This window comes from Cinclus cinclus, chromosome 18 (assembly GCF_963662255.1).
Source record: "Cinclus cinclus chromosome 18, bCinCin1.1, whole genome shotgun sequence".
NCBI classification, from domain to species: domain Eukaryota; kingdom Metazoa; phylum Chordata; class Aves; order Passeriformes; family Cinclidae; genus Cinclus; species Cinclus cinclus.
This window is the reverse complement of record NC_085063.1, coordinates 8,215,517-8,233,757: the sequence shown is the minus strand read 5'-3', so window position 1 is coordinate 8,233,757 and position 18,241 is coordinate 8,215,517. Positions and strand designations below refer to the sequence as shown.

At 47.5% G+C, this 18,241-nt stretch overlaps 2 protein-coding genes across 2 annotated transcripts; both read left to right on the top strand.

Annotated features, from left to right (window-relative positions):
• Window positions 1–1,060: 1,060 nt before the first annotated feature.
• On the top strand, window positions 1,061–6,257 carry POFUT1 (protein O-fucosyltransferase 1). The gene is made up of 7 exons (XM_062504977.1): window positions 1,061–1,220; window positions 1,414–1,535; window positions 1,660–1,842; window positions 2,361–2,473; window positions 3,131–3,323; window positions 3,826–4,068; window positions 4,499–6,257. Exons 1-7 carry the CDS (start codon window positions 1,061–1,063, stop codon window positions 4,685–4,687), a joined length of 1,203 nt encoding a protein of 400 aa, XP_062360961.1. The 3' UTR covers window positions 4,688–6,257.
• Window positions 6,258–6,563: 306 nt separating this feature from the next.
• On the top strand, window positions 6,564–15,347 carry KIF3B (kinesin family member 3B). The gene is made up of 9 exons (XM_062505083.1): window positions 6,564–6,674; window positions 9,887–11,325; window positions 11,897–11,998; window positions 12,649–12,771; window positions 12,886–13,004; window positions 13,235–13,348; window positions 13,804–13,909; window positions 14,122–14,300; window positions 14,880–15,347. The coding sequence occupies exons 2-9, from the start codon at window positions 9,943–9,945 to the stop codon at window positions 14,974–14,976; spliced, it is 2,223 nt and encodes a 740-aa protein (XP_062361067.1). The 5' UTR covers window positions 6,564–6,674; window positions 9,887–9,942; the 3' UTR covers window positions 14,977–15,347.
• The last annotated feature ends 2,894 nt before the right edge of the window (window positions 15,348–18,241 follow it).

The following is an 18,241-nucleotide window of genomic DNA, read 5'->3' as shown; positions in this document are numbered from 1 at the left end:
AAGGAACGTTATGAAGAGCTGAAATTACAATTACTGTGACTGCACCATCACCCCAAATACCATGGATGGTTCCCTCAGGGTGAAAAATACTGGGAAACAGGATGACTCCAAGAAAACATGTCACTGTGAGCTTTGGGGATGCCTGTTAAGAACAAAACTTGGTTTTGTGCAGGCTAAATCTATGTGGTCAGAGCAGAACAATAAAGGACCAGAACTGCTGAGGTGCCACTTTGGGACAAACCAGCATGATGTGACAGCTGGTCTGACCCCTCAGGGTGCAGGAGGCCTGTGGCTCAAAGAATCTCTCTTTCTGGGTGCTAAAAGTATGAATAATTCACCTCTCTATGAAATATATCCCAGAAAAGATGAGTGTTCTCTACCTCTTCCTCCAGAGCTGTGCAGGTATCCTGGGAGTCTCTGCCACTTTCACCAGGGAACTGCTCCTTTCCCTCCGAAAAAGCCTGGCCATCTAGGCCAGTTTCAAAGCTACCTGGAAGAAGACAAGAGTTTAATTTTTTATGTTTTTAATGCATAAACGATCACACTGGAATTCTAGGGAATTCAGAGGTGCTGTGGCAACCGCTTTGCAAACGGCGGAGGTGCCGGCGGTGGCCGCGAGGGGCAACTCGCACCTCCTTCTGGCACCTCCGCCGTTTGCCTCGGAAGCCAACCGGGACACCCCCACCCCCGGGAGCGCTCCGTGGATAATGCAGCCCCGGTGGAACGGGATCACACATCCTACCCCCGCCCCGCAGCCTTGAGGGGAGGGAGGCGGGCCCGGCCTACGCCGCCCCCCTCCGCCCCGCATCCTCCTCCTCCTCACACGCCCCCCTGTCCCCTGAGGGAACCCCACCACTGAGGGGAGGATACGGCCGTGCCACCGCCCCTCGCTGCGGTGCCGCCCCCCTCCCTCGCCCCCCCTCGCTCACCCCGTTCCCCCGGGCCCCGCCAGGCGCGGCTCCGGTCCCGGCCCCGGCGGCGCCATTGCGCGGGGCCTTGTGGGAGTGACGTCACGCCTCGGTGGTGGCCGCCAGAGCGGCCCGCCGCGGGGCATGACGGGATGGTGGCGCCGGGCTCTGGCCGCCGACGAGCAGCCATGGCGGCGCCGCCGGTCCCGGTACTCCTCGTCCTCCTCCTGCTTCTCCCGGTGATGGCGGCGGGAAGCGACGCGGCACCCGCCTGGGACGAGGCCGGGTACCTGCTCTACTGTCCCTGCATGGGTGAGGCTCTCCCGGTGCGGGCCCCCTGTGCATCTCCCGGTTGCAGACCGCGGTGCTGCAGACCCCGTTTCATCCCCCGGCGCAGTCCGCGCTCCGTTCCCCGCTGATTCCCCGGTCCATGCCCCGGCGCATCCCCCGGTCCGTGCCCGACCCGTCCCCGGCGCGGTCCCCGCCTGAGCCCCATCTCTCGCAGGCCGCTTCGGTAACCAAGCCGAGCACTTCCTGGGAGCCCTGGCCTTCGCCCGCGCCCTCAACCGGACCCTGGCCGTGCCGCCCTGGATCGAGTACCGGCACCACCGCCCGCCCTACACCAATGTGAGCCCCCGGCGGGCGCGGGGAGGGAGCGGGGTCGCGGCGGGCAGGGCTGGGAGCTCTCCGGGGATGAGCTGCGGGTCCCGGGTAAGGGGACCCCCGGCTCACGGGCTCTGCTCTCCCATAGCTGCACGTCCCCTACTCGGAGCACTTCAGGTTGGAGCCGCTCCGGCGGTACCACCGCGTGATCAGCCTGGAGCATTTCATGGAGCATCTGGCGCCCCGACACTGGCCGCCCGGCAGGAGAGTGGCTTATTGCTTCGAGGCTGCTGCCCAAAGAAGCGCGGACAAAAACACGTGTCCCATGAAGGTGAGTTCCTCCTTATGCCCCGCGGGCACGGCTTAATTTCAGAGGCTACGACTGACTCATTCAGGTAGCCATGCAAATCGGTCTGTGTGACATTGCTTTCACCACTTGTGGAGTGGCATGTTGTGCCATCATCAGTATTCTTTGTCTACAAGTGCTTGGGGATCGGGATACAGTCTCTGCAAGTAGATTTTATCACTTCAGACTTGACTGTGACTGTAGCTTATCTCCATCTCTCTTGTTTCCTTGCTGTGATAGTTTTCCAGCTGGTGTTAAAGTAACCTCTCTTAACTAAAACTTTGGAAGCTGTGGTGTCCTCGTTCTTTAAGACAACCTTTGCAACAATCTCACTGAACTTCCCTTAATGTATTTCAGTGTCTCCTTCCTGTGGAGCTGATGTGTCAAACAGGCTGTTGTATTCCATCCTGGAAGAGGCTCCTGCTTTGCACCTCAGGATCTTGCTAGATCCATCTTTCAGGCTCTGTGTATGCACTGAATGAACACTTGTCTTTTCTTTGCAGGATGGAAATCCATTTGGTCCCTTCTGGGATCAGTTCCAAGTGGATTTTGATAAGTCTGAGCTCTTCAAGGGAATTTCCTTCAGTCCTGCATACAAAGATCATTGGATCCAAAGGTAGCAAAAAGATGGAAAAGTGCTGGCTGGTCACTGTGGGCATTTAGAGTCACTCATGAAAGCAGCTGCAACTGTGTACTGCAACTTTTACGTTTTAGGGGAGAGATTGAAGTGGTTAGTTAGTAATATAACTTAAAATATTAATGCGTTTTCCAATAAATATTTTCTGAACACTTCCTGTGGGCATTATTTTAGGTATGAGCTCTGTTAGGCTGATTGACTTCTGAGCCAGGAATATTTAATTTATTAAGTATTTGTTCATTAGATATGTAATTAATAAAAAGAATTTGATTCTCTGTTGGTGATTATGAACTGTATTTTGCTGCTTGTGTTTTCAGAGCTATGGGTGACTTTAGTGGTTATCAGTATGTTTGGGTGCCAGAATTGCTCTAGTCTAGGGTGAAAATGTACCATCCCATTGCTTGGTAGCTCCTCACTGTATGTTTGAGGTTCTTTTCTTATTGTCTATCAGATAAAAGGTAGGTCTGAGGTAAAATACAGTCCCTGAGATTTCTTCAGATGGCAAAACAGCTAAAATTATCTAAATTTGGAACAATAAATGCTGCATATTTTGGAGTGTTCCTGCTTTCTGCTCTAACCTTCACAGCAGTCTTCATGGAGGTCACGTTTCACACTGCTGGGTTTGGTTTTCTGTAGGTTTCCACCCTCTGAGCACCCTGTTCTTGCCTTACCTGGAGCTCCAGCCCAGTTCCCTGTCCTGGAGGAGCACCGGCCCCTGCAGAAGTACATGGAGTGGTCGGATGCAATGGTGGAGAAGGGAGAATCTTATATCCAGTCTCTGCTGCTCCGGCCCTACGTCGGCATTCACCTGAGGATCGGCTCGGACTGGGTACGGCAGCACCTGGAGGCTGGTGACAAGTGGGATGTGGACAAAGCTGCTCAAAATGGAGCTGTGCTGGGAGAGCCACCTGATCCCTGCTGGCATCCAGGAGCTCCCTGTATGTTAGCAGTGCCGCTGGGATTCTTTCAGAAGGCAGAGTTTGGGGATGTGGTGGTGTTTACTTACTCGAATGTGGTGCTTGGGAAATGAAAAAAGGCTGTGGCCAGATGGGGTTCTGCCTCTGCTGTCAGCAACAGGACAAAGGGAAATGCCCTCAGTTTGCACCAGGGGATGTTCAGGTTGGACATAGGAAAGAGTGATTGAGCACTGGCCCAGCCTGCCCAGGCCCATGGTGGAATTGCCATTCCTGGAAGTGTCCAAAACACAAGTAGATGTGGCACTCTCTGATAAGGTTTAGTGGGCATGGGGTATCTGTTCAAAGTTTGGACTTTATAATCTCAGAGGTCTTCTGCTTTGATGATCCTGTGATTCTCTTTTCCTCTTCTAATAGAAAAATGCCTGCAACATGTTAAAGGATGGGACGGCTGGGCCACATTTCATGGCTTCACCACAGTGTGTGGGCTATGACCGGAGTGCTGCAGTGCCTCTCACCATGGACATGTGCCTGCCAGACCTCAGAGAGATCAAACGGGCTCTCAAGCTCTGGGTAGCAAAGACTGAAGCTAAATCTGTTTATATTGCTACCGATTCTGAGCCCTACACAACGGAAATACAGCAGTTCTTCCAGGGAAAGGTGAGTCTTCCAGAAATCTCTTCTGGCAGGAGTGCTTGGATAAAACCTCCCTTGGATTCTGGCCCGAGGCTGTCATGGGCAGCAGACAGGCAGTTGTGGAATAGGTTATTCACAGCCAAATATTGGCATCACAAAGTGAATTTGGCTCATAGCAATAAAAATTATCCTGTAAAACTTTTTTTTTTCCCCCCAAGAGATTGAAGAGCATTATCTGGCACTGGAGTTAGTATTTCCATGAAAAGGGTTTAAATTAAATAAACCTAAGTGATTTTCAGAAATGCTCTGACATTGATCTAATCATAAATGAGTTATAGGGCAGAGAAAGACAAAGCTCTCTTAGTGTTGTGTATTCCATTTCTAATACTATGCCAAGACATTGGATTGTGATAATAGCTGACTGGATTCATCTGCTCTCCTCGTTTCTCTGCAGCTCAAGGTTGTCAGCTTGCAACCAGAAGTACCTCAGATTGATCTGTACATCCTTGGCCAGTCCGACCACTTCATTGGGAACTGTGTCTCTTCCTTCACTGCCTTTGTGAAAAGAGAGCGTGACATCCATGGGAAACCCTCCTCGTTTTTTGGCATGGACCACCCACCGAGGCTGCGGGATGAATTCTAACCAAAGGAGGAAGAGGCTCCGTGCTGGGTCCTTGGTGCTGCAGCATTCCCTGTGGGCAGTCACTGCTGGGCTGTGGGAGAGCTCCTGCCCTCCAGTGTTCCTCACAGTCCCTTCCAGACTGTTCTGTCTGATCTCTCCTGGGTTTCCAGCGTGAGCTCAGATAGAAATTTAAATCATGTAGTTTATAGGAAACTATAAACTATACATAGTTTTTTAAGATGTAGCTTTTATAGCTCTCCATTCTCACTACTTGGGATTCACCAACAATCATGATGAAGCAGCTGCTCAGATTTCCTCTTCTTTTCTTTCTCTGTTAATTCTTAGCTCTCACCTGGAGATGTTTTGAAGCTTCATGTCCAAAACTGACCATAATTGGTTCTTTTTGAATGTAAAACTTTAGTCAGGCATATCAGGTTCCCTGGAAAGGGTGTGCAAGGAAAGCTCAGGACTGAAAAAGCTCTGGGTTTTATCAAGGACCACAGTTGTCTTACCAGACCTGTGTCACCACAGTGCCTCAGTGTCCCTTCTCCTGTCCAGAGAGATTCCATACTCAATGCTATGGGGCCCTGGATCTCTTTGGTGGTGCTGAAGGAGTGCAGTGGGACATGGTGTGACATGACAGCTGCCTATTCAGCCTCTCTGCATCAGCCTGAGGCAAGGTGTGTGCAGGGACATGGGAGGAGATCTGTCACAGCCAGTCCAGAACTGGAGATTGAGGGCTCGTAGCTTTGTAGCTGTTGATGTCAGTGAGGTCTGTGGTAGAAGAGAAGCTTTGAGCCAAGGTTTTTAAAATAGCTGTAGTGGGGTTGGGTATGTCATACCTGGGTCTATATAGTATTGTTTTGTTTTTATACTTTTTAAGGTAACCCCTCTGAGAGTATTATCCTTGTCTGGGGCAGTTCCCAATGAAGGTAACTCTGGAAAGTTCTTCATTGATGGGGAAGAAACAGCCCAAACCCCTCTGGCCTGGTGCAGTTTGATGCTGGTAACACTGATAATCCCAACATGGTGAGACTCAACTTGACCAATGCCTTTTGTGCTTCTGTGACTTCATTTTCTGGTCCAAATACTGAGTACAGAACGGTTCATTTTATCAAAATGCTACTTGGGTACCAGAGCTGCTGCCTCCAGTGTACTGTTGTGGTCCAGGCAAGGCTGTTATGAGCAATTAACTCCAAATGTTTCTTTTTATGGTGATCTTTTCCTCCTTGAAATGTTTCTGAGCTCTGAAGGAGTTTGAGGGCTCAGGAGAGTGAGCAAAAGAGGGCAAAATGAGAAGGTCCCCTAGGTGTCAGGGTGGCAAAAACTCGTCTCTTGTTTCCTCAGGGTTGGCTTCAAAAATCATGGGAATTGGGGGAAAATTATCTGGTTGAGGCCTTTGGGAGCTGGGCTTTTGAAGACTGAACCTCCTTGTGTCATACAGTTTACTGATCTTGGGCCTGCCTTGCCTTGCTGTGGAGCCGGGGAAGCCTTTCCCCACACTGTTGGGAAGACAAAGTATTAAAATGTTAGGGTGGGGTGTTTATTTTTAATAAGGTATTTTTTTGTACTAATAAAAACTTGATTTTGTATTCAAACACTCGTAGTACACCAACATTCCTTCCTCCATTGCAGGAGTCTCTGATACCAGAGCTGCAGCCTCCACTGCACTGCTGCGGTCCAGACAGCTCTTGATTAAGACGTTTTAACTCTTAAACGCCTTTTCTTTGCGGTGATCTTTTTCTCCTTGGAAATACTCCCGAGCTTTGGAGGATTTTAAAGGCCCCAGCCCGAGTGCGGCAGAGCGGCGGGACCCACCCGGCTGGGGTAAAAGGCGTGAGTTTCGGGTTTTGGCGGAGTACGGGATGCCCGCAGCGGGGACCCCTTTGTCCCGGCCCCATCCGGGAGCGGCCGTTGCCAGGGAAGCGCGTCACGGGCGGGCGGAGCGGCCGCGCCGCTTCCGGGCCCGCGGGAGGAGCGGCCGAGCGGCTCCATGGTGACGGCGCAGGTGAGTCCGGCCCGGCCCCGCACCCCGCCCCGAGCATCCCCGATCCCCCCCCTCCCCTTCCCACCACGACCCACCCCGGGCTGGCACACCGCGGGTCTCTGACAGCCCGCCGCTCTCCTCGGCCGTCCCCGGTGCCGGCTGTGGGCACGGCCCGGACCGCTTTGGGGCGAGCGCGGGAGGCGGCAGGATCCGCCCGCGGCCGCGCTGCCGGGGGCGATGTCGCGGGTGGGTGGCCCCGTTCGGATGTGTGTCCCCCGCTGCCTGTGCTTCTTCCCCCTCTCCACCGACTCTCCTCGCTGTCCCCGGGTTCCCTTCCCTGCAGCGCCCGGTGTCGCAGCCGCGAGGGCGGTGGGTGATGCTCGGGTGAATCCCGCGGTCCCGGGGAGGGGGGAACACCCGCGGGGTGGCTTGCTGAAGCGACAGAGGTGACCACAGGTGACACCAGACGCCGAGTGAAACCAGGGCTCACCGTGGCACAGGTGGCACCGCTGGCTCGGCTCCAGCGGCAGCACCGGGATGTCCTGCCCGGCCTGCGGAGCGTTTGGCAGGGAGGCGAGAGGAAAACAGCAGTACAAAGGGTGGTTCGGCTTGGGACGGGAGGGAAAGACACAATTCAACCGTGATATTATGAAACCACAAGTATTTGAAAGATTTGAATGGCGAGAAGCAATGGAATGCTTTGAGTGGTACCTCGAGATGCACAGGGATGCAAGGGAAAGGTTTGGGCAGTTCCAAGGAAATCTTTCAGAGATGTTTAAGGCAGGAAGCAGAGCAGCCTCAGGACATCACCTGTCAGGGCAGGTGGCTGAGGTGAGCACTGTGCCTGGGGCACAGCACCTCCCAACCCCTGGAAGTTTCTGAGGAAAAGTGGTTGCCCTAGCTTGTATTGAAGTTGTGGCATTGCTCATTTTTTCAGGCATAATCTTGTGTTGAATGAAATAAATAAAAATGCTTCAATTTCTGTCCATCCTCCCCTCTTGGTCACCAGGGGCACATTTGCCAATGCATCCATCTCAACCTAGACCCTGACTTGCAGGGACCTGGCCCAAGTCAGTTTAGGCTGGACTAATTTAATGAAAAAAATTCCTATCTTTGATGGAGAAGAGTGTATGGCATGGCAGCATTCCCAGCTTTCTGGCCATTCATGTTCAGCCACTCTGGCAGTTCAAACACTGCCCTGGAGTTTCTGGGGAGTACAAACAATGCTAACTAATTGGTTTTATTTTCCAGTTACACACTTGGATAAATCTGAGAAGAACCATAATTTGTTATGGTTCCAGTAAACTTCACCGCAGTAGCTAAAATAATTGGAGATGCTTCGTGATGGGTTGTTATGAAAGTAGCCCAAATCAGGGGTAAAATCAGTTGTTTGTCACTACAAAAAGAGACTTGCAAGTGAAGTGGGGAAAGGTGTCAAAAGCTGATGGTGAGGAGGTACACCCAGAGGAGCAGCAAATGTGCAACATAATTTTTGTTCAAGGTGTACCCCTGGCAATACTAATTTAACTCTGATCATTTAATATTTGTCATAGTTGCTTACAAATGCAGCACTTCTCATCAGAGCAGTATTTTAGATATTCAATACATAAAATAAATCCTTGTCAGAACTTGTGCCTAATTGGAGTATTTGCCAGTGTGAGCATGCAGATACGTGACACAATGGTTGTCAGGTGACCTTGTCAGAAAATTGTCTCTTGTGAACTTGAATTACTGGAATGTCTCTCAGAGCTGTGGAAAGGGAAGCATGTGTTAATGTATACAGCTCCTCAGGATGAAAAGAGGGAGAGTTGTTCTTTGTGGTTCTGCCAAGATTTGGCCTCGTTTGTGCTCCAGAATGTGTGTTTGCTGTGGGTCAGACAGGAAGGTCGCCTTTATCTGGAGCTGTCAATTAGGAGGAAAATTGTTTTATTCAGCAAAACCAAAAATTCCTGCAACAGTTTGAACTCACTGTGCAGGGTGTAGAGTGAATTCTGAATGAGTGTCCAGTTCAGTATTTTTATGGGAAGACGGAGAAGCAAAGAGTTTCCCCCCACAGACCCATGGAAATTCTCAAGGCCATATTGAGGTTTCTGTACAATTCTTAAGCTTGTTTATCTGTTAGTTCTGTTTTACTTTTCGCCAGTCTGACTGTCTGTATATTGGGCTGGAATTGTGTGTCCTTTCCCATCCACTAGCTCTGGCCCTGAAGTTCTCTGCCACCTTGTTGGAGAAACTCTCCTGAGACATGCAATTATCAAGTAAAAACCAATTAGGCAAAAATCCCTGTTTCCTGCTGATCTGGCTGGGAAGGGAACAGTGAACACATCCCAAGGAGGCCACACCTGAACCTGTGCCAGCACTGCCTGGGGTTTCCTGTGTGTATTAGTTTCACACTTAGTTCTAGTTGGCAGAAGGATCTCAGAAGGATCTTGTTGGAAGATATTTTGGAAATAAAAAGGGTTATTAGTAATTGCATGGCATTCTCCCCAAGTTGTGGCATTGAGATCTCCTGTGTGAGGCTTTAGCAGTGACTGATTTAGCAGTTCAGGAGCAGAGGCTTTTTGCTCCATTTTCAATGGCAGTTCATCTTGCTGATGACTGGAGGATGCACTCTACCCAGAGTCATGAACGAGTTGGGTCTGTGATCTAGGTTTATGCAACATGAGTTTAGGTTGGTGGTGAGTCCTGTAAACCTGATGCAGTTGGAACACCAGAGCAGGAGTGAAGCCAGTAGGTCAGTGTAGCTGAGCAGGGCTGGCTTTTGTGGGGAATCCTGATAAAAGTATATTGCCAAAAGAAAAGATAATAGCAGGCTTATGCTCCAGAGAGAGAAAGCCTGTGCTAGATTTTCAAAACCAGAGATTTAAAACAAAAGGTCTGACTGAAAAGGAAATGAATGGCAAAGTATTCTTTTCATAAATAGTTTTAAAAGGTTTATTATTATTTTAAGGGTCAAGAAAAGGATCTTTACCAACTGTAAAGATGTAATCTGATTATGAGTTTTTGCACCAGAGCTTGTAAAAATGATACCATTTGATGCACAGCCTATGGTAAAATAATTCAGTCTCAGTTCAGGGTTTTCATGTTGTACCTTATTTTAGTTCTTCAAAATCCCTTGCAACTTAATGAATGCAAAATGCTGCTCAAATTGATGAGGCGAGTCTTTGGCTTTGTGAAAAGCTGTCCCCTGCAGAAAACTCCCTTCAGACATTCCTGCTTTGTTTTTGTTTCAGGTTAGTAGCACGGGATCATCCACCAACAGGATCACACCAGCTGCAGCCCTGCCATCATGTCTAAGTCAAAGAGCTCCGAGTCCGTGCGGGTGGTCGTGCGCTGCCGGCCCATGAACAGCAAAGAGAAAACTGCTTCCTATGAGAAAGTTGTCAACGTGGATGTCAAGTTAGGGCAGGTCTCAGTGAAGAATCCACGAGGTTCATCTCATGAACTGCCTAAAATGTTCACCTTTGATGCTGTGTATGACTGGAATTCCAAACAGGTCGAACTCTATGATGAGACCTTCAGGCCTCTTGTGGACTCCGTTCTGCAAGGGTTTAATGGGACAATCTTTGCCTATGGGCAGACTGGGACAGGGAAAACGTATACGATGGAAGGGGTGCGTGGTGATCCCGAAAAGAGAGGGGTCATCCCCAATTCATTTGACCACATCTTCACCCACATCTCTAGATCTCAAAATCAGCAATACTTAGTTAGAGCGTCTTATTTGGAAATATACCAAGAAGAAATCAGAGACTTGTTATCAAAGGATCAGTCCAAGCGGCTGGAGTTGAAGGAGAGACCAGACACAGGGGTTTTTGTTAAGGATTTGACCACCATTGTTACGAAAAGCGTCAAAGAGATAGAGCACATCATGAATTTGGGAAACCAGAACCGCTCCGTTGGTGCCACCAACATGAACGAGCACAGCTCTCGATCCCATGCCATTTTCCAGATCACTATCGAGTGCAGCGAGTTGGGACTGGATGGAGAGAACCACATCCGTGTTGGGAAGCTCAACCTGGTTGACCTGGCAGGCAGCGAGCGGCAAGCAAAGACTGGAGCACAGGGGGAAAGGCTGAAGGAAGCCACTAAAATCAATCTCTCCCTCTCAGCTTTGGGCAACGTTATCTCTGCCCTGGTAGATGGCAAAAGCACGCACATTCCGTACCGGGACTCCAAGCTGACCCGGCTACTTCAGGACTCATTAGGTGGCAATGCCAAAACTGTGATGGTGGCCAATATAGGCCCTGCCTCTTACAATGTAGAGGAGACGCTGACCACACTGAGATATGCCAACCGTGCCAAAAACATCAAGAACAAGCCACAAGTGAATGAGGATCCTAAGGAGGCTCTGCTGCGGGAATTCCAGGAAGAGATTGCTCGACTCAAGGCACAGTTGGAAAAACGGTCTATTGGCAAAAGAAAGAGGAGGGAAAGGAGGAGGGAGGGTGGAGAAGAGGAGGAGGACACTGAAGAGGGTGAGGATGAAGGAGATGACAAAGATGACTATTGGAGGGAGCAACAAGAAAAGCTGGAGATTGAGAAGAAAGCTATAGTCGAGGATCACAGCTTGGTAGCAGAAGAAAAGATGAGGCTGCTAAAAGAGAAGGAGAAGAAAATGGAGGACCTGAGGCGAGAGAAAGAAGCAACAGAGATGCTGAGTGCTAAAATCAAGGTAGAACTCTTCCTTCTCATACTCTTTGAAAGCAATTTTCTTAGGCTTTGGAGAAAATAAAGGGTTTCCCAGTTTGGAAAGATATTTCACAGGAATTTTCCAGGATAGCGATTTGTGTTTAGGTTGGGAGATTTTAAAATACACTGTTTCTAGCCAGAAGTTGAAATTTCCACAATTAATCATGTATTTCAATATTCATGAATTGTTTCATTGTTCTTATGTGGTGATCTTAAGCAATTGGCACAATAGAAGACAATGCATCTTCTTGCAAGCAAGTGGCACTAAAAATGTTTCTTTCTGTCACAGATCATTAACAAGTTATTTACAGGGGAGCACACTTTTTGGTTCTTCATCTTTGCCACACATTGCAGTGATGACTTATTCTAAACAAGTTACTGTTACATTAATCCCACAGTTTTATAGAAATTTTAAGAAATAGTGATTCTTGTAGCAGCTCCCTTGAAAGAGAAGGCTAAATAAGGGAGCTGCCCTGAAGAAGTTGTATCCATAGGAGAGAATATTACCCTCTGTAATCGCTGAGAGAAACTTCTGACCTGGTTTTTCCTTTCAGACAATGGAAAGCAAGCTGCTGGTAGGAGGGAAAAATATTGTGGATCACACCAATGAACAGCAGAAAATCCTGGAACAGAAACGACAGGAAATTGCAGAACAGGTAAAGGAAGGAGATTTATTTTTTTGTATAAAAAGCATTGCTGCAGAACTTTTGTAAAACATTGTGTCAGGGAAATTACCATCAAGTTTTCCCAGGGTTAACCCTAAGATTGGTTTATTGGCAATTGTATTTTGAAAAGAAGGGAGAAGGGCTTGTGTCATATTTGTTGTTCTTTTAAAGTATGTTAAAAAGATTTATAATAGTTTTCTTCTAGTTCTTCATGGTAAAGATTTAACTCCTATCTTGACTGGAGCTGTTTGTAAGTGCAGAAGTGATTGTAAGACCTCTAAAAGTACCAGTTCAGCCTTTAGCTCAAGGGAGAGGTCTTTACTCTGTGCTAAAATTTCTTTTCTGTTATGCAAATTCTGTTGGTGACTCTTAAACACAATAACCAGTACAAACTGATAAAAAGGAAAGTAAAAAATTTAAAATTACATTTGATTCCTTTAGTAGAAGCTTGAGCCTTTTTCACACTATCTGATTTTAACAGCAGAAGATAGGAGTTAACAAATAAGAGTTAACATTTCTGGTATTTCTATGGCAAGAGATAGGCAGGGAAGGAAACGTATCCTGAGCGTTGGTGTCATGTGTGTCAGCTGGAGGTGACAAGGTAATTGTGGTCTTTAATGCCATGTTGTCACTTTCTTCAGAAACGTCGGGAGCGAGAAATCCAGCAACAGATGGAAAGTCGGGATGAGGAAACACTAGAGCTGAAGGAGACCTATAGTTCTCTTCAGCAAGAGGTGGACATAAAGACAAAAAAACTCAAAAAGGTAAAAATAAAAAAATATTCCCTGTCTACCGGGCAGGGAATAAAATCAACTTGTGTGTGAAGGTGAGAGGAGCTTTGGCAAGTGATGGATTTTGGCTCTTGTTGTGTGCTCCAGTTATTTTCTAAGCTGCAAGCTGTGAAGGCAGAGATCCATGATCTCCAAGAAGAGCACATCAAGGGGCGCCAGGAAATGGAGCAGACCCAGAATGAACTCACCAGGGAACTAAAGCTAAAGTAAGTCCCATCACGCCACTGCCTGTCATTAACTGTAACAGAGAGGGTTTCTTGGGGCAGGGAGTAGAGGGACTGCCTTGCACATACTTGTGGAATAGGAGTTAACCATGAGAAAACTAAACCATTCCTCCTTTTCCAGGGTTGTATTACATCAGTGGGAGAGGAGCAGTGAGGAAAGACACTGCTAATTATGTTTCTTGTATATTTCTCATTTTTGTGCTTGCATGTAGGCACCTGATTATTGAAAACTTTATTCCCTTGGAAGAAAAGAATAAGATTATGAACAGATCATTCCTTGATGAAGAGGAAGACAACTGGAAACTACATCCCATAACCCGTCTGGAGTGAGTGTACTTCTGCTCTTGGGATGGAATTACAGGTCACAGGAAACCCTCTAGCTGTCAAGAACAAAAGAGGGATTGAATTGGGGATTTAAACTGGCCCTCTAGAGTTCACAGCTTCTTGATGCATAATGAAATAAAATAAAACATAAAATTTTTTTCCTCTTAATAGGTGCTATAAAGTAGGAATGTACAGTCAGGAGAATTCTTTAGAGGTTATGATTTTTCTAATAGGCAAACACAACAATTATATGTAAAATACATGTAATAGTGCATTCACCCTTAAAATAGCATTGCATTCCTATCATATTTCTTTCATGCTCCTACAGATGCAGCCTGGGTGGTTTCTGCTGTGTTGAAACATATTTCTGCATGGAATTTGCAGATGTTGCTCATAAACTTCAAGAAGAACCTTTGGTTTTAGGGTATAACAGCCTGAGTCTCTGTTTTTTCTCTAGCAACCAGCAGATGATGAAAAGACCGGTATCTGCTGTGGGGTACAAAAGACCTCTGAGCCAACACGCCAGGACATCCATGATGAATCATACAGAGGCTCGGTACAGGGTAAGCCCAGATGTGGTTGAACCTTTGTCTCTTCACCCCTGTGATCAGGGGATTGTAAATTCCAGAGGGGATTGATTGTGTGATCTTCTTTGAAATGTAAATTTGTAGTGTCCTGTATACATTTATAAACTACTTCAGATTAAGTTTCTGGAGGGCAAAGTAACAGTTTGTGTGAAAACATGGAGACTTTGATTCTGCTTTTCCTGTCTCAGGCAGAGAACATTGTGTTACTGGAACTGGACAGGCCCAGCCGGACAACGAGGAACTATGAAGGTCCAGCCATTGCTCCCAAGGTCCAGGCAGCTCTGGAAGCAGCTCTGCAGGAAGAAGATGAGATTCAAGTGGACGCCTCAACCTTTGAGAGCACTTCAAATAAAAAATCAAAACCCAGGTGAGTTGGACTTTCCCTGAGAAGACTGGCCCACAGCAGAGGTGCAAGTACAGTTGCTGTTGGTCAGCACTTCTCATCAGTGAAGTGAAGCTGAGCTTCGTAGCATAGCAGAGAGAGAAATGAACATAGAATCATTAAAGTTGGAAAAGACCTTTAAGATTTGGGTCCAACCTCCAACTGAATCTCACCATGCTCCTAAACCTTATCTTGAAGTGCCACATCTACTCATTTTGGAACACTTCAGGGGATGGAGATTCCACCCCTGCCCTGAGCAGCCTGTGCCATGGCTCAACCACTCTTGCAGTTAAGGAATTTTTCCTAATATCTAGCCTCAATCTGCCCTTGTAGAACTTGAGGCTGTTTCACCTTGGCCTGTCACTTGCTACTTGGGAGAAGAGCTCAACCCCTGCCTTGCCACAACCTTCTTTCAGGGTATAGGACATAGAACAGAAGAAAAACCTAAAACTGTTTATTAGAGAATTTTAAAAAAAAAAATCAGCTTTTTACAGATTCATTTTGGAAAGTAACAGGTGACAGATCTTTTCTCTTCTTGTTTATATTTTAATTTTGCTTCTTCAGACCGAAAACTGGAAGGAAATCACTGGGATCTGCATCAGGATCAGGCACCCCCAGTTCTCAGCTCTACCCACAGTCACGAGGGCTGGTTCCAAAATAAAACCAGCAGTGCCTCTCCAGGGAGGGAACAGCCTTTACCTTCTGGGAGCAGAGACAAGGACAAACCTGCAGAGAGAGCTCCTGGCCAGCCTCCAGCCCCTTTCCCTGGAGATGGCCTTGTTGCTGTTTTACTGACTCAGGCCAGTCCAAGGGCACTGAGCCATGGGAAGATCCGTGCTTGCAGTTCAGCATTTGGCCTCTGTGGGAAATGGATTTTAGTTAGGAAATCAAAAATGCATGAGGTACGTTACAGTGTGTTAGGAGCAATGGTAAGCCTGGGGATCACCTCACAGCATCACCGTCCACCTCCTGCACCAGCCCTTCTGCTGCATGGGGCTTTTTGGCTGTTGGGCACTAAGAAGACAGAGTTGAAAGTCATCTCAACAGAACCACCACTCTATGGTTCCAGAGTGAGAACTAAAAGAGGCTAAAAAAGCAGAGGATATGTTCAAACTTGACAAGATGTATGGTTCTTTGTTTTCCTGCTTGAGAGACTGGCATCATCACCTGGGTCTGAACAGGCAGGATGGCAGTGGCAGCATGTCCTCATCACTACATAGCTGTCCCTCCCCATAGGGCTGTAGGACAGAAAAGGGTCTTGAAAACAACTCTGTGGTCTCTAGAAAGGAAGCAGTAGAATCTGAAGTCCTTTCTTTGTTTACAGGCACAAGTGAGAGCTCCTCTAAGCTGATCTAGAGACCTCACCCCTACCAACAGGAACCACCTTGTCAAAGAACACCTCTGCATGCCAGTGTCAGCTCCACAGCTTTCCTTCTCTCTCTTGCCTCCATCTTTACCCCTGGCATTTAAAACCAATGTCCATATAACATCTTCAATGGCCATTTTCTCATGCCTCCTACTGTTGATGGGAAACATAGCATTAGCTCAGAGCTCTCCCTGCCAGGCTCAGACTCTCAACTGGAACTTGCCTTTTAGTGCACTCCTGGGAGTTTGGTCCCTTCCCTTCGTGTCTAAGGAGGTTCAGCATTCAGTACCTCTTGTGCCTCACCTGTTCCATGTTAAGCAGCTTTCTCTCTGCACCTCTCAGCCCACTCAGAGTCTGCTGGGAGTGAACCCAACCTAACCAAGGGTGGTGATGGAAGCTGGTGTTAATTCCAGGGGTTTTACTTTGAAAACAAGGGAGGAAGAACTCCTGCTTTTGACAGTCTCATTGCAAAGCTGCCCTATAACTAAAGTGGGCTTATGTAGCAGGGTAGAGGGATGTGGAACTCCACACTAAGGACAGAGTAAGGTGTCCCTGTCTAGTGCCCCACAGCTCATTCGTAAGTTTTAGTTCACTGTATATCGAGACTTGGGATGTTACTTTTTCTGGTTGCTCTTGGCTGTCATCCTGTGAACATTCTTACCTGTTTCCTTCACTGATGACTCCCTCCAGCCTAACCCATGTGAGTGTCTGAGGACCTGCCTGGTTGTAGACATGCCCTGATGTGTGGACTCTGCCTTGTGCTCGTTAAGTGTCCACGGAGTGACTTCATCCAGGCTGGAGAACTCCTTTCTACTGACCCTCTGAGCAGGAGGAACTAAGTGCTCAGAACAGCTCACCTGAGTATCCTGCAGGCACGGTGCCTAGGTGAGCCAGGTGGGCCCTTAAACACCAACTTGGCTGCTGCATTCCATGGACTGCTTTCCCGAGTCACAAGGTTAATAGATGTATACACATATATGCACACACACATAAATATATATTATAATTTTTGTGGAGGAAGGAGGGATTTGCTTAAAATTGAGAGAGCAGGCACATGACCAATTTCTTTCAACCTGAATATGGAAACCCAGTATAATCTTTGTTTTTACAAAGCACTGTTTATATCCAGAGAGTCTTTTAACTGGCTTTTGTTGCATAGTATAACATCACCTTCTCTTCCCTCTCCTCCTTTCTCTCCAGCACATAATCTTCTGTACTAGGACATTTAAAAGATGATTGTATGGTATAAGTGCTCAGAGAATTGAAATTAAAGGGGGGTGGGGGGTAAAACCCTGAAATAGCAGCACAATATATAACCACGTGTATGTACATACCTATGTACACATGTTTTATGTGAATAATACACAGACACGTCTGTGTCTGCACATGTGCACACTTTTCTTCAGTTGCTCTATTCCATAGGGAATTCTATTCTATATTAAACTCATATGCTGGAAACTGCCCTTGTGGCAGGGCTGATACCATGGAGCTCTGCAGTGCAAACCTGTTTTCATGTTGATGAGACAGTGTCAGAAAGGCTCTGCTTTTAATTCTGTAGAAATTCATTAGCAAGGTGGAAGAAACTCAGTAGAGTGGAAAAGAATAAATCTACATATTTAGTCATTGTGTGTAAATTGGGGCTACGGGTGGAGATTTGGGCAGGAGATTTGGTCAGTGTATTCATGGGCAATCTCGGCCTGTTACAGAAGCTTTTGGATTCTCATTCCAAAGGACTTAAACTTCACCAGATGCTCAGTGGCACTGATATTAAGATACATCGTCTTGACCTGTTCAAAACATAACTGAGCTCTGGGTTGAAGCTTTTAAGAAACATTCCTGCCGAGTTTGCCCTTCTTTGGTGTTAACTGAACCATCTGGGCTTCCTGCTGGTTAACCAAAGGCAGGAAATCCAGCTGGACTCCTGGAAGAGGCCCTGGGACAGACAGCCTTGCTCACCTTTTCTTCATAGGAATGTTTAACATTCAACGTAATTGTTTTTGCTCTGATCTGTATAATGGGATCTTTTTTTTAAAAAAAAGTGGCATGGAGCAGGAGTAGGCCTGTGGGAGCAAGCGCCACGAGACACTGAAGCATAGGAATTAAAGCACTTTCTTAAATCTTTCACTTAGGTCTAACGCCTTTTAAAAAATATTTGCATGCTGCTTGAATCTTCTGAAACAGATACCTCTGCCAGAGCACCTGGGGCTGCACCGGTGCCTTATACAGATCAGAGCAGGCAGTGTTCAGCGAGTTTGAGGTGTGTGAATCTGCCCTCACTGAACACGCAGCGCTGGAGTTTCAGCGAGTGTACCTGGACCCATCCTCTCTCCTGTCTGTGCTGGGCAACGTGCATCAGTCTTTAAACAGTTCAGTGGAATTCCTGGGGGTCTGTTCCTGCTGTGTTCAAACACAGACTGGAAAAGAGAAGCTGCAAAAGCCATAATTAGTTACAGAGATGGAAATGAAATGAGAACACTGGTGCTGCCTGCTGCACTGTGCAGTGGGGGGTTGACTCTCTGAGGTCCAGGTACTTACTGCCTTCTCCAGCCCCCTTTCTTTT

Excerpts from the sequence above, each read along its gene's own strand:
- POFUT1 (XM_062504977.1), top strand. The coding sequence starts at position 1,061 with ATGGTGGCGCCGGGCTCTGGCCGCCGACGAGCAGCCATGGCGGCGCCG. Across the intron at positions 1,221-1,413 it reads GCTCTACTGTCCCTGCATGG|GCCGCTTCGGTAACCAAGCC; the intron begins GTGAGGCTCTCC and ends CATCTCTCGCAG. Across the intron at positions 3,324-3,825 it reads TGAGGATCGGCTCGGACTGG|AAAAATGCCTGCAACATGTT; the intron begins GTACGGCAGCAC and ends CTCTTCTAATAG.
- KIF3B (XM_062505083.1), top strand. The coding sequence starts at position 9,943 with ATGTCTAAGTCAAAGAGCTCCGAGTCCGTGCGGGTGGTCGTGCGCTGC. Across the intron at positions 11,326-11,896 it reads TGCTGAGTGCTAAAATCAAG|ACAATGGAAAGCAAGCTGCT; the intron begins GTAGAACTCTTC and ends TTTTCCTTTCAG. Across the intron at positions 11,999-12,648 it reads GACAGGAAATTGCAGAACAG|AAACGTCGGGAGCGAGAAAT; the intron begins GTAAAGGAAGGA and ends CACTTTCTTCAG.